At 38.4% G+C, this 16,050-nt stretch overlaps 1 protein-coding gene across 2 annotated transcripts in view; it reads left to right on the forward strand.

The window, feature by feature from the left end:
• CDK14 (cyclin dependent kinase 14) overlaps positions 1-16,050 on the forward strand; it is a 316,058-nt gene that overhangs the window by 99,480 nt on the left and 200,528 nt on the right. For both annotated transcript variants that reach the window (XM_080385509.1, XM_080385510.1), the window contains one exon: positions 7,615-7,694. In XM_080385509.1, coding sequence (XP_080241635.1) covers positions 7,615-7,694 — 80 coding nt within the window. The remainder of the gene's footprint in view (positions 1-7,614; positions 7,695-16,050) is intronic.

A 16,050-nucleotide genomic window follows, 5' to 3' on the forward strand; every position in this document is an offset into this window, starting at 1 on the left:
GCGTCCCTATGGGGGGAGAGGACAGGTTCAGCCCGTGGACTGACCCCAGAGGTTACGATGGAGTCTTCCCCAACTTCTCCCCTCATCTGTTCACCTTTTATACTTCATAGTATATTGCATATTCATTCATCGTGCATAGGATTGGTTACAAGTTTCTCCCTTGTAATGCAAATCAGTACGTGACCTCAGAGAGCGCTGCTGAAGTTCTCTGCTAACTATGTGTGCTCCTCAAGGGGGGCTATTTGAGTTGGAGGTTGTGATCTCCCACTACCACAATTATCTCTGTCCTATTTTCAGCTAATTTTCTGTTGATGTCAGTGGATTGCAACACCGTATCATCCTGTTTCCTCTCATAGCTAGAGCTTTCTTCACTTGAATGCGTAACTTAGATGATGGTGTTCTTTTCAGTGTCTGTTCTGTATTTCTCGTGCTCCCCCAAGGCTGACCACCTTGATTAGAAGTCCCTTCATTCACAGCAACTTCAGAGTGAGTCAGACTGACCTAGCTTTGTGAACGCTGAATCAGTCTGGTAATCTGGGAGTTTAGACAACAATTTCCACTGTGCCCTGGACTTATTTCAGTCCAGGACCAGTCCATTTCCATCACATTTAGGTGGAGCTTGAGTGACTCTAGTCATACGTGTTGCCACTAACTGCTGTCCCGTGCCCAGTGAGGTGTTACCTTGGAGGCAGGTAACTCTGGGAGGGAGGTGTGTGTTAGTATTCCAATGAAGTTGTTTCATCCGAGGAAAGTCATTTCACCACAGCGGTTGGCTCAGCCACGGACGTCTCATGGATTCTTCATGTGACAACTGGTATGCAGCTTATCAGCTGTGTGGTGCCGTTGAGTTCCCATTCCTGCAGGGAGCACAACAAGCACGGCTGTGGTGTCTCCACTCCACTCCATCCTGGCTCCACCGTCTGTCACTCCCATCAGCATGTGCTGAGCTGGCAGGATGTGTTGCTTAGGGAACTGTGGGGATGTAGATTCCGTGCATGCCAACCATCCTGAAGGCAATAGCTGTATTTTACCCTAAAAAAGCTTTCTGTAATACTGTGCTCCTATTAGGACCCAATTTTCTCTGATTCCCCCTCAAGGTGATTTTTCCACACCTAATAAATTCTGGTCCCTATCCCTTTTAACTATTAATATGGGGAATTGGTAGAGCATGAAGCAGAACACAGTAGAAGTTCTGAGCTCTCATTGACTGCAGTGTTGGGACAGCCCTTCAGTCATGGTACCATTCCCATTTCTTTTGAAATATGATTTTTTTCTTTTCAAGTTGGCTCCAACATTTACCCAAAGATAAAAGCTATTTTTTCAGCTAGCCAGAGCATTTTACATTTATCTCCATCAAAGGCAGTACCTTTTACTATTCGCCTGAAAATCAATACAGAGTTCATGGTATAAAGCACAGATCTTTGAGAGAAGTTATGCTCAGCAGGACAGGCACCATGCTCTGCACTGGCTGCTTTGTTGGTTATTCTTGGGGCAGCAGGGAATGTTTGAATAATCAGTGGGAACTACCTGTATTGTTGTTGACATGATGTATTGTAATACGTGTTATGAATTTATAGCTGCCCATCATATTTCATATATATGTTTGTGGATGGCTGCTCACAAGAAAAAGGATGACTTAAGTATTTTGTTTTTATATTTATGATGCTGAAACCTTCACTGAGGATGACTGACAGGACTAATTACCATTCTGGCGCTTTTTTTAAGTTGCAGAATTTCTTTTACTTGTTATGAAACCTCCGTGACTCTTTCATTGTCTTTTGCTTTAGGTGCAATCTGTTGCAAGTGCCACAGGCTTTGGGTGGCCTGAAGAGCTTACCATGGTTTTATCTGTTATGCTGTCGCTTTTTAGTCATTCCCGTGGCTTTACTTCACACCTGCATGAGGTCTTGAGTTCACATGCTCCCTGACATTTTTCATGTGCAACAGTCCAGTTCACAGATAATTTCTTCATGTTTTGGCCAATTGATTTAGACTGAATATTTCAAAATTGCTCTGATTCATGTTGCCTTAGTGACCTAAACTTTCTGAACCTTTTATTTCTTGCAAATTGTGTGAGGTCAGTGTTCATCTACAAATGAAGCTCTTTTCATCTGAGGATGCAGATGGCTGGAAAGGGATTATATATTCATGGATTATGAAAAGGCACTTTATGGTTACCTATTAGAGCTTCCCCTTTTTTTAACTTCTTCCCCTCCTCATTTTTTTTAACTGATGTGCTTAACTGAGTGTTGTAGGCATCTTTTTACCATACATATTAAAGCCATGACATGGGTTTATAAAGTGTGTACATAGATGCTTTTGAAAAAGTCTCTAGCATTGTAAATCCTTATTAAAGCAAATAACTTCAAGTTGAACTGGATGTAAAACTAATGATGACTTGATGTCAAACTAGAATGCCAAATGGTGGGAAAAATTACTAAAGTAGTGTAAGTTCTAAAATAAGTTACTAAGATTCTAACTAGAAGATGACTCATTGACCATACAGATTACTGACTGAGTGAATTTCTCAGTATTTAAAAGACATATAGGGAGATTTTTCCTCTATAGTTGTATATATAAAGAGAGCATTACACTATATATGCTGCGCTTCAACTTGCAAAGCACTTTACAGAGATGACTTGGCATTATTATCTCCTGTAACAGGGGACAAACCTGAGGAAACAAAATATATTACTTACCCAGGATTGCACAGGAAAATGTGGTAGAAAAACTAGAAGATAGTTGTATTGGATACAATTGCTAAAAGTTATGGGGTAGTAATGTATTGGCACTAATGCATATATGCATGGTTGGAATGGTAAAGCAAATGCTGAAGTAATTTGGCAGCTAAATGCCATTATGCACCAATATCTTTTCCACTTGGCTGTGGAATGGCACCTCTCAGGAGATCCCCTGTGACTGTTTGCATGCAGAGTTGTAAGAGGCTACTTTACTTATAAGCGATACCACTTTATTTGTCTTCCAGTTCTCTTTATATGAAAAACATTTATACAAACACCAGTGGGGCCCAAAGAGCTGTGAGGTATGTGGAGGAGGACCGGTGCTATGCATTGCTCTCCCTGCTGCCAGTCCCAGGTGATTCGCTTCCAGCAGGTGTAGGTCAAGTGCAGCCCCTGTGCATAGATGAGCAGCTGGTTAGTTTGAACTGAATGATGTGGGCTGGAAGGTAGGGATGAAGGACCTGGAGGTAGACCTGCTTCTGTTCAAGTGAGAGCTATCCCATTGTTTGTATGAGACTGCCTTAGTCCTGTGAGGAATGGGATCCCTGAGTGCCAACGCTAGTTAATAATTTTAATCCTTCATCTCTCTTGGAACTCTTTTGTAGAATCATAGAATCATTTAGGTTGGAAAAGACCTTTGAGATCATCAAGTCCAACTATTAACCCAGAACTGCAAAGTCCATCACTGAACCATGTCCCTAAGCATCGCATCTACGTGGGTTTTTTTAATACCTCCAGGGATGGTGATTCCACCACCTCCCTGGGCAGCCTGTTCCAATGGTTTGATCTTGTATTTTTCAGCTCTAATAAATGTCCTTAAGGAATTATCCTTAATCCACTTGGTTCTGCAAAAGCAAGGTAACTTTTATTTAGGATGGAGGTTAAAAGATGGTGGGAATCAAAAAGAGAAATTGAGGGGCTGTGTAGTCTCTTGAGTATTTGCACCATAGGGCTTTAGTGGAACTGTAAGTAGTTGTTGTAAAGTACGAACTGAAGTCCTTTTCAGTAGGAGAAATAGAATATAAACCATGTTTACACTGAACTGTCTTTTATGATAATGACTAGAAGAAGTGTTTCCCTCAATGTGGAATTAATTACTTGTTGCTAGAATAATCAGAGGTGACTAAACCTACAGTGAATTTGCCTCTCTCAGGTTTCTTCAAAGGAAAATTCTGGCAGAGCCTGGTTTCATTAGGCTGCCGCGGTCTGTTTGGGGTTTTAGACATCTGTTTGTGACATTAATATCACTACAGAGTAGATCTAATCAGATATTCTCAGGTTTTGATCATCAAACTTTGAGTTTTACATGTAAATGAATATTTAACAATTGAAAGTTACTTCATAAAAATTAGTTTCTTGAAATGTGTATCACAAATAAGAGCATTGTCACAATACCACCTACAGATTTTTCTTTGCAGAAATGTTCCCAAGCTTAGCCGTTGCTTGAGTTATGAACTCAGCCTCAACTCCAGACAGTGGTAAAATTCTGGATTAAATAAACAAATAGAAATCAGAGTGGCAGATTTTATGTTAATTGACTCTTTTAAATGTGTTTATATTTAGAACATTTATGGCATCTAAATATAACTTGAGAACTTAAGAAAGCAGTGTTATTGTACTCTTTTTTTTCTCTGTGTGTTGTCAGCATTATCCCAGTGAAGCCAATTAAGTCATCAATTACTTTACGTTCATCAGTATTATATATTCTTAATGATGCATTAAATAATTTCTAATCTTCTGTACTTTCTCATAAATGGTCATTTTTATAAATTATTTATTTTGGTAATGCTGATATGTGGTGTTTTAGAAAAGGCTGAATGAGGCATTATATTAACATTTTTTGAAATATCTGGCTCATTTGTATTGTTTATACTTTACAGACTTTTACTATATGTCACATAAACCAATTTGGACTTTTTTTTGTTGACATTGCATATAAAATTAGTAATTTATTAGAAGAGATTATGTAACATTAACATGCTGCATTTCCATAAACTGTAAAACTGTCCATCAGCTGCTGGTGATGTGCCTAGAGTAAAGTAGTTTTGTGCGATGGTTAGGGAGGCTTCAGGACTTCTGTCCTTTCTTTGAAGATTTTTGGATGAGAGAGAGGAGAGCATGAGTTAATTTAGGAAGGAGGTGGGATTGTAAGTTACAAAATAAGAATTTTATCATAGGTATTGCCCTTAATAGAAACTAATGAGACAGTTGACAGGGTGAACGTAAGTGAAATCCTTGACCCAATTAAGTGTATTGTTTTGAAAGGGTGTGAAATTGTTTACTTTGGAGAGTGAGGAAGAGAGGTGATTTAATGAATCCTAGATGTTAAAAGGGGCAGCAGCATTGCCTTTTCACTGTCTGAAAGGCTGTCTGTCTGTCTGTTTTTCTACTTGTATTTGAAAATAACGACAGTAGTGAGTATACTTTGAAAGTTGAAGACAAATGTGAAGTAATATCTGGGAGGAATCTTGCAAACCTTATTTTACCACTGCTGAAGACTGCAAAGACAAGTTGTGATAGGTTGCAAGGCTATACCCTAAAGTAGCCCTTAGCTCACCTCTGCAGCATCACCTAACTGCATCCTCAGATTGCATCAGTGGCAGAATAGTTAAAGGATGTGAATATACCCACCTATCTCTTTTGACTGTTGATACTTCATAATTTCTCACATTTCCAGTTTTATATGCTCCTGGTTATAGAAAATGAGCTGAAAAAATAAAAGGCTTTAATAACTAGGTAGTAAATGAGAATAAGGAGGCTGTTTTATTCTGGAAGTTATAGATTGATATATTGGAGATAAATGATACTAAAGGGGAGCATGAAATCACAGAGAAACACTGCTTGAGCTTAGTTCGATCATTTTGATAGTATTAAGAGTTGCTATGATGTCTGTCAAGATGATGACAGATATGAATGACGAAGTGACAGCGATAACTAAATAGCACAGCCCACTTACTGTGTTTAACTGTGAATTCTTTGAAATTAGTTCTCTACTATTGCTGTTTGTGTTATGTGTTAGTCTTAATGAATCAATGGAATGTAGAACTTCAGATTAAAAAGAACATGATCTACACAGTGCTGCATGCTGTTCTCCTGTTGCTCTGGCAAGAGACTCCACATCCTTGTTTCCTTAGTACCTCCTTGATCTGCTTTGTTCCATTGTATTCTGCATTGCCTTCTCTGAACACAGCATCTGTCCTGTTCTTGATCTGCAAAATGATCTTTCTTTTCTTATTTAAATTCCTATTGTACAGTTATTTAATCTGTTGTAAAGTAATTAAGTTATCCAGGTATCTAACTTATTTAGAGGTACATAACAGGTAGGGTGGTGTATTGATGGAGGAACTGGAATTGAAAACTACAGAAATATGAACCGTATGTCTGTCATCAGCCTTTTTACTTCTGCTTTTATTATGGTTTATTCTCCTGTCTGTGCATGACACATGAAGATACTTGGGGCAAGGCTTATCCTTTTCTGATGCCAGAAGTCCTGTTTAAATCTAAACAAAAATATATGTAAGGCAATTATAAGGAGGAATCCAGATAATTCATTAGGGTTAAGCTGATAATTATCTTTCAGCAGTGACTAGTGGCCTGAGACTTGAACTGGTGCCATTATGGATAGTTGGAAGATGATGAATAAACCATCTTTTGATAACCAGGGTTTCTGAAGTTGCTCAGAGTCATTATGCAGTGCTGTCTATAGGGCTAATGAGATTCTGGCAGTTGCGAAACAAAAATAATTAGAAGAAGCAAGATGGTAGCCATCCTGTCACTGAAGTCATGTAACTGCAAAAATGAAAAGTCTGAGGGAGAAGGTGAATTCCGATTTGGTAGGTGTCCCTATCATCTTGCTTTAAAAAATTAATAAATCTTCTAGGGCCCAGTACAATGGGGAATTGCCTCTATGACTACAGGAGTGTGAAAGTTCCAGTGCTTCCTTGGGCTTTGTGGCTGTAAAGGCTAATTTTACTTTTATAGAGAGATTATTATTACAACTGTGTTATGTCTTTTTGGTATCTATCCTCACCATTGCTTTTCATACCTGGGGAGTAGGTTAAAGTTTCAGAGTACAAGTTTGTTATTGAGGGTAATTAATACCAGCTTTTATCTTTCATTCAGTTTTTGTGAGGTTTAATTTGGCTAAACTGAACCAACTGGATTTTTTTGTAAGGCCTTGCGTGTGATTCATGTGTGGTGAAATTTTGAATGCTAGAAGTAAAACCAGACAGTTAGATTTGAAACTAGTGACCTGTTGTAAAGTTTTGTCCCTTGGAGCAAAACCACTTTTAATCTTACAAATGAGAGCCATTATAATCTAGAACTAGCCTAGGTTGTGTAGTCAAGAATGTACTTCAGGGACTACTGCCCTAACAGGAAATGGCCAGAATGAGCTAAAAATACTTCTCATCTGAAACTTCTGTAGCTTTTTTTTAGGGCAATAATTATGGGTGTGATGCAGTGGGAAGGTGGCAATCATTATACACTTGGATATAATGCAATAGGGCAATTGATGAAAATCATATGCCTTTTTCTTCGAACAATTTGATCAAATAAAGGACAGATACTTTAAAACCGTATTTTATAATGTGATACTTCTTAACAAAGCTTCAGTTTAGTGCTGTAATAGAAAGGAAACAGGCTGACTCACAGAAAACAGATAATTTCTTGGATTGCATCTGAGTGTGAAAATATAAAGTTGACATTATGGAAGCTATGAAGTGTTTCTTACAGTGCTATAAATGAATCACTGGCATTGGCAGGAAGAAATTGAATGAGTACATGATGGGAAACAAGTTCTATTATGAGAAATACTGTTTCTGCTTTAACTTTGTTTTTTATTTCTCCTTCCTTTCCCCTCTTTCCCTTTCAGGGTAAATGGAAAACTGGTGGCATTGAAGGTGATTAGATTACAAGAAGAGGAAGGAACCCCATTTACCGCCATCAGGGAAGGTATGCACTCGCATTTAATGATATATGTGGACTTTTTTTGTAATTAGGTTATGCTTCTTGTTTCTGTGCCATGATATAGTGAATAGCTTGAAAATTCAAATTATATGATTATGTTCTCAGTAGGAAGAAACTTTGGTGCTTCAAAAAAAAAGCCTCTGGTGTGGGAGTTCTTGTTAAAGTATGCAACTCTGCATCTGCTTTGGCTGCTGTTGGATTTACTATACGGATGAGTACTTAAGACAATGTTTAAGGTAGGCGTGAGAAGTCACTGGAAGATGAGGGAACTGTGTAAGTCACACTTTTTGCCTGCAGGCAGCACCTGAGATGAAGGTAAATGTGATTTCTCATATAGCCACAGTATGAAGTGAAAAAAAAATGTTTCTTTAGGAAGGCAATCAGAAGGTCAGGGAGGAAAAATATAAGCATCTTAGAAGCTGTGTGTAGTTTGGGACAGCTTTTGTTTGTTTTTCCTTCCCCACGGACTCCCGACTTGCATGGCTTGGGAATGACTCTTATCTAGCCCACTTGGAGATGCCTGTTGTGCTTTCTGCTCTGCTCCTTTAGCCTTCCTTGTCAGCCTGCTGTGGTCCCTAGTGATGGTTCTTTATCTGAGCCTGCCAGTGTCGAGCTCCTTTGTAGAAATTGCTAGATGTGCCTTCTCTGCACAGGCCTTCTCTGTTAGAAGGTACTAAAAATGAGCCTTGGTAGAGAAGTAATAAACAATTTGCCATCACACTAATTCAGACTCCTGCTGAAGTTGGTAGTGAACTAAAGAGGTGAGACTGTTGTGGCTTTTGAGGGGCCCTTTAAAACTGTGCTGGCTCTCTTGGCCTATTTACGGAGGTGGGATGAGCCAGGGAGGTACCAGAACATCAGCCCTCACAGGGTCCAGAGTGTGGGAGGTATGCAGCTTCATGGCTGTTGCAGCCACAGTCCCAGCAGCTGCAGCGCCCTTGTCCGTCGCTCCTGCCTATGTTCCCGTAGCCATCCATACGCCATATATCTGCCTGTACAATGAGCCCGTTTTAGGGTGGACTGGGCAAAAATAAATCCACTTTTCATGTGACTGACACCCTGAAGTTAGAAGCCTTTAAAGTACTGCAGATTTCCATCCCAAGGTTGTGTGCATTTTAAAAAGGGCTCTTTCACAAAGGGGAAAACTGTGGGTGGCTAATTTATGAAGGAGTTTCAGCAGTTCTTCTGTTTTGCTTTGTTTGAGTAATAATTATTGAATGATCTGACACATTTATTCATAATGATATTTATTTTATCTGTGAGCTGTCTGTCCCTGCAGCTGTGCCATTATAATGAGGTGTGCAGAGGGTTACAAGCACAGTTTTCAGTATCTGAAATGCTGCGTTCAAGGCATAACAGCCTGTGCTTCAAATGTGTTTATTGTTCTCCAGTTTTTTAGTTGGTATGGTACTGACTAAATAAGAAAATAGTAGATAGGGCTTTCTTGTGCCTTTTTAGTGATGCTTAAAAGGTTTTTTTAATGTGAGCTTGGTCTAGATGAAAGTTTATAGTCTTATAACTGTCAAATACAGTATAATGTGTTTTCCTTCATAAATAGTTTGTTGTGTGAGCTCAGTATAAATAACTATTTGCTAGGAGCAAGAATAGAGATTTTTTACAGTTTGTTTTTTTTTTTTTTAATTATAAAGGCACACTTGCATGAAAATACTTTTCACATTGTTACTGGAGAAGTTTTCCTTTCAGCTGTGGCTACGGCTCTGTGGTTAGAGCCAGTTAAAATTCCGGTACTTTAATATTAGTAGAACAAAGCTCTTGTCTAGAAAAGCTTTTGAAGTTATTAATTAATATGTATTTTCTTAAGTGTACAGTGTCTCACTGATTTTGATCAAACTATATGTATCTGTTGTATTTCTGAGTAGTCATCTAGGCTGGGACTAAATCCAAAGAATATTACGCTAATGAGAGGGTTTTTTATCAACTTCTATAGACTCTTGGTTAGGGGTCAAACTCAGTTTATAGGTTGTTTGTGGGGTTTTTTTTGGTAAATGTAAACCTGTCTCCTGGGTAACGGAACTTCATTCAGATCTGTAGGAGCTATGAGTAGAAACGGAGCCTTGTATGTTTTATGTCATGTAGAAGTCAGACATATATGATGTGTAAGATGGAGAGGGGAGAAATCTTTATCTAGTTGGGCTTTGTCTTTTCTGTTGTTTGTTTTGATTTTGTCAGAAACAAATATTAGGGCTAGAAAAGTAAGGAAGGCAGTATTACAAATGTAACTTTCAGAGGGGATCTCAGTGATGCTGTGCCAGACCTACTGTATTATTTGATGGTAATGCTATGCATGGACTTCACTAGCAGGGCCTGAGGAAGCTGTTGCTTTCCTATTAGCAGCATCTACTCCATCTTGGAGATGCTGGGTTTTGTAATGCAGCCATGGCTGATCTCAGCTACGTGGTGGGGGCAAGAAAAAAGAAATGCTTGTATAAGCTCAAGTTATCTGATAAGTTTGATATGGAAAAACAGTAAGAATGAGACACTGTGGTAAGCAGATTTTTTCTTGATGTCAATTGGCTGACTGAGGGCACCAGCCCTATAATTTAGACTGGGACAGTTAGAACATGAACAAATACCACTGAAGATAAGCTCAACTTCTAATTTCAGTTACCTGAGGAGTTATGTTGCCCTAATAAAAAAAAAATGCATGTATGGTATCATGAGCTGGAGGTCTGCTGGAGGGCATTTCTTTCCAAAGTCTTTCATTATGGAGAAACCGGGCAAGTTCTGACCTTGACTTACTCCTTGTTTTCTAGTTTTCCATCAATGCAAGGCAAATTCAGACAGAAGTCTAGTTAATTGTAAATTAAAACTACTGTAAGTAAATAGTTCAATATTTCTCATGGTTCCTTGGATAAAGCAGTGAGAGAAAATAGCATTCTTGCACTGTACTGATAATGGGGATGCTGTGTGGTGTTAATTAGGGGTAAGTTACAGGCTGAAATCTTGAGCAGTGGTCATGCTGAGGCAATTTTGTAGCTGTCTGTGTACAGGGAAGCATATTGTTACTGTTACGACAGCAGCAGAATGAAGCTAAAAGAAAAAACTACAAAGAAAAAAGACTTAAGAGAAGTAGGAAAATGCAGGTTATAAATATGGAATATGTGACTGGAAACAAGCATTAACTTGGTTGAAACAAAAAATGAAAGGAAAAGGGAAAAGAAATAATACCCGTGTAAAGCTGCATCAGAAGAGTCATAGTGTTAATGACTGGAGGAGGTTTAGCTGAAACCAATTAAAGCTTATAAAGTAATTCTGCTTTTACAGCAGATGTGGGTTTATGTTTTCTACCATTTATCAAAGTGACACAGGTTTGAATGAAAGTAGGTAAATGTGGCTTATTTATCAGTGTTGCTCAGCTCTCTATTGAATTTCTAGAACAACATTTAGAAGTAGCCTGTGCTACATGTTCTTTCAACTTGGTCTGAGTCAGTTGCACCAACTTGCTGATGCTTTCATTTAGTGGCATGCAGTTTACAGGATGTTTCACTCTGAATTTAACTCACTTGGTCTGGGATAATCTAATTTACCTTTGAAGACCCTGAGAAAAAGACTAAAAAAAAAAAAGGGGGGGGGGGGGGGAAGTGCAACTGATTGGATGTATATACCTGAGTGGGTTAAACTTATGTGATTTTCTGATCACATATGTATGAGAGGTGCAGGCCACCATATTACTCTTGTATTCTAAATATGTCTGCAGCTGTGATACATGAGACAGTACGGAGTATGAAAGTCATTTATACATTGTTTTCTCACTTAAACTAAATCCAATGGAATATAACAAATTTTTTGTGTTCTGTGTTAGTTTGGTTGTGGTTTATTCTTTTACTGTAACTTTCATTATCAGCTGTTCAGAGATGTTTCAGCATCAGACTTGAAGTGTTACTGAATCCACTGCAGCCAGCAGAAAAGTTCAGTGACCTTAACTTAGCTCAGATACTTCATTCCCCTAATTTCCTGTAATAGCATACATTAATCTAGGCTAAACACTGAACTGTGTGATAGATTCTAATTCTGGAAACAGTTTGATTTACAATTTTGTAGTTACCTTGTTTGATTTCTGAATAATAATATTGCTTATATCTGCAGGACAAAGATTTTGCTGTTTGGGTATGTGTGTAGACAAGCATACCTTGGTTTTATTGCTACCTTGTTTGTGAGGCTAACTTGCTTACATTGTTCCTTTCTTGTGCAGTAAAGTTATTTCTTACCCGTCCTTATAATGAAAACTGGTTTGTATTTGGTTTTAATTTTCCATCCTTGGAAATATCACTGTTCCTTTGCTCTGCTTAATTTGATTTACCATTAGTAACAAAGCTCTATTCTGGTGTTTAAGTATATGGTAGTGTTTTATTTCCCTTAGGCCTAGATGATGTTTCAAAGCATCATCCAAACCAGGCATGTTTTGTAGGTGTTTTTGTACTTTGCCATTTAAATGCCATGATTAGCCAACTTTTAGTTTATTTATCGTTTATTAACTTCTGTATTTACATCTTGTAATTAATATGTATTTGTACCTATTTGTGTTTCACATTTAAAAGTGTTCAGGTCACAGACTGTCTTTACATCTTTGGTTTGACAGTTACTCAGATAATAGTTTTCCACCTACTCAAATGTCAAAGGCTGTTACCTTAATGCTGCCAATGGATAGCAGTGTGCAAAACCAGCACATAAATGCTTTGCAGACAGTCAACTCTCTTGCATTATAAAATTACAAAGAATGTAGGATTTGCTTAATGAATTTCATTAACTTAAAATTTTAAAACTGCTGTTCAGCATGCATACTGAATAAATTTGTAATGTGGCTTGTGGGAGAAAATTTATTTGAATGCCAGTTTAGAGCAGGGAGGAGAGATGCTCAATTCTGGGCCACAAAACGTCTTCAAAGTTTCAGGTCTTTTCTGTCCATATGTCACTGTGTGGTGGGAGGGAAGAAGAGAAACAACAAATGAAAACCCTAAAGGGTCTTTAAGAAAGAAATGCTAGTTCACCCTTATGCCTGAGACTGGACAGACTTTCTGAGGTTGGGAGGTTTTTTGAGGCTTCGCTTTCAGAAGTTGTTGGGCTGGAGGGGACAAATCCTCACAAAACTTTTATTTGTGGAAAACTGGAGTAACTGCTAAGAAAAACATACAGGGAAGATCAGTTTGCCAAGAGAGAACCGTTACCTAAGTGAATGCGTAATTTATTGCATGGTGTTCCTAATGGGTGCACAATGGAAAATACCGCTTCATAGTAACAGTGCTGCAAGTGATGTAAAACAGCTGTGCTTCTGTATTATCCCAGAGAAATAGCAGTCTGTACTCGCACCATCTAAGGGAGGACTACAGAAAGTTGCATTTTTACTCAGTAGATATAATTCTTGTGACCTCATATTGAATATTACCTGAGTTATTGCACACGCTTCCCATCTCAGTGATTTCTGACTGATAAATAGCATAATGATCTTTACAACTTTTAAGTCAACAAATGACCTCATTGCACTAGTTCGATGACTCATGGTGATAAGCCTCCTATTCATTGTGTTAGAGTAGGTCTGGAAGGTTGTATGCTATAGGTCAAGGGCACAGTGAAACAAGATATGCCTATTTTTTTAAGTTGTTGGTTTATCTACTGGTAGAAGATGAAAACTGCAATGGGAATCTGTCTTCGTCTGCCAGTAGAGAGTAAATTTTTCTTTTTTTGGAAGTTAAATCAAGCTCTTACAAAACTTAAACCTTTTCTTCCTTTTATGCAGGGTATTTTTGTTTATTTGGGGGTTTTTGATTATTTTTTTGTTTGGTTTGTTTGGGTTTTTTTTTTTTGGTAATTAAGGAAGTTTGACAGCTGCTTTCTTTTGAGTGATAGGAGTTTGGAGGACTTTCACATTTCCTTCACAAAGTCCAGTCAAGAAATTTAAATTTCTGTAACTGAAATGCCTAAAAGCTTCATATGTGTCTGACTCAACAAGCCTCAGGGAACTTCAAGAAATTACGTTTAAGATTATGGAGATGTAGCTATTTTGAGCGTGCTTGTCGCATGAGTTACTATAGGGGTTTTGTGTCTTTATGTTTTTTGAGTCTGAGGATAAGTTCATGCTCCCCAAAAGCCGCGTTGCTTTGGAGCATTTAAAAATGCTCAAAAAAAAAAAAAATTGAAGAATTAAAAAAAGGATGGTAGCTTGGCTGTAGCTTGGGGAACTTTTTCATTGCCTACAGAGTTGGCAGAACTGGTGCCTCCTGCAGGCTAAATAGCTACAGCTCAATTAACTGTAAAGTCCCTGCAAAGCCAATGCAGCTTACAGTCATAACAGCTTTGTTTTTCAGTGTTGTCAAAAATAAAACACAAAAGCCAAGAACCTCTGGGACACTTTGTTGCTGGATATTTAAGGTCAAGAAGTATTCAAAGAAGCTCCAGCAATTTTAATTTCTCTGTCTGGTGTCGTTCTGTTACAGTCATCCTGCAGCCATTTCCACACCATATGCTTCCTCAATATAAAAGGGAAATACAAAATTTCCAAATTAGGATAGATTGGGCTTCAAAAATTACAGTACATTTGGAAAAGAATGTTGCTGGGAACTTTCTTATGAAATGAAGTGAGCTATTAACATTTCCAAGACTTTTGGATGTTTGTTATTACTAAACACACTGTTATGTTGTAGAGAAGTGCATATTCATTCTTGCTGAACATTAATAATAGAAAAATTGCCTTTAATTTCTGGAGGTTTTATGACTGAGCGTTTTTTTGTTAGCTCAAATTGTCAGCCATATTTCCTTTGTACTTTCTCCTGCACGTGCATTTGCATATATCTAAGAGAAGCATGTTAGATCCTTGGCAATGTGGAGCTCGGAAGCAGCAGGAGCTTTCATCTTTATTCTACTTTTACTCCTGCTATTCTCCCCAGCCCTGACTGGCTGCTATTTTTTTTTTTTTTTACTGTCACTATTCATTTGTCTTTCTGTGAAAGCAGTTGGACTGACTGGCTGAAATGGGAACTGAATTTCTGGTCATCTCAGGTGAACACAGGAGAGCTGATAGTTGTCCAGTCTCAGATCCAGTGCAAATGGTTACTGTGATGTTACTGTATCCTGCTTTTCGGTGTGTCCAAATTGTGCTGTGCTCCTTCCTCACTTTTTGGTGGACCAAATGAAGGCTTCTGTTCATGTAGGGTGCTCAGAAATGGTAGAGACTGGTAAAGCCTGTCCTGCTTGTTTCTTTGTTCTTTGCTATTCATAGGCATATGCATAGCCTTTTCATATCTGCTCCCCTCCACTGCCTTCTTGTTTTTTCTTTTTACCCCCTAACACATTACTGGTTCTCACAATTATAAAACCTTCAGGAGAGCCGGGATTACATAAATGCAACATAAATGATGGTGTTTCCCTTTGAGAATCATGATATAAATTTTAAATTCTATAATGAACTTCCATCATGTGGGAAAAGTGTCATGCTTTTCTGAGAAGTGCAAATGAAAATTCCAAATTATCCAGCTTCACAGAGTTACACCTCTTCCACAGAATATTCCATCCCCTCTGTCCTCCTAACCCCCCTTCAAAATTTTATCTGTAGCCTGCTGAGATGGAACACAGCTGTATCAATTGAATCTTCATTCAGTACTTCTGATGTGCAAGCTGTGACCTTCTTCTGGCTTTTTTTGGGCACAGTTCCAGCAAGAAAAGAATGGGGTGACAGTTTGAGGATTTTTAAATTTATTATTTTTTTAAATATCATCATTTTGCCGTCAGGCATCCTTTCCGCAGCCTTGTTACCCGTTAGCTTAATGGTAGACCTTTCAGACTCTGCCCTACTTCCACTGAAGTTGTCTGTGCATCTTCAGTATTTGCATTGAAGGTGTTCGATAAAGGATCTTGTGCTAGTTTCAGTGCTAGAAGGTTACAAAATCTGTTCGTTCAGGGGCACTATTGAACCCTTTTCAATAAGGCATTTGCCTACAGTTTCCTCTGACCTGAATTTTAGGGTGCTCTGACTTGGCTTTTGGCCCTGCTGGGGGTCTTTTGCTCTGAGCAGTTTTTTCTGCTCAAAAAATGTTTTTTTCTCTTCCTGTTGAATGCAGGAGTCAGAACTGTTGCCTTACAGATTTGTCTGGTCTGCTGCTCTCGCTGTCCCTCACAGTATGATGGGAAGGGTAGAAAAAAGATGGCAATTACAGGATATGGAGGATAAAAGGAGGATGGCAATCCTTTCTTCATAAGTCAACTATAAGTCATGCAGAACCCTTTTGCAGTCCTCGTGGGTTTTTTTGTTTGACTTGAGGTTGGTGAGGATCAGCCTTTTTATGCTGTATGCAAATTTTACCTCCTTGTATAGCACACGCTACCACCA

This window comes from Falco punctatus (genome assembly GCF_963210335.1).
Source record: "Falco punctatus genome assembly, chromosome: 4".
In the NCBI taxonomy this organism is placed as follows: domain Eukaryota; kingdom Metazoa; phylum Chordata; class Aves; order Falconiformes; family Falconidae; genus Falco; species Falco punctatus.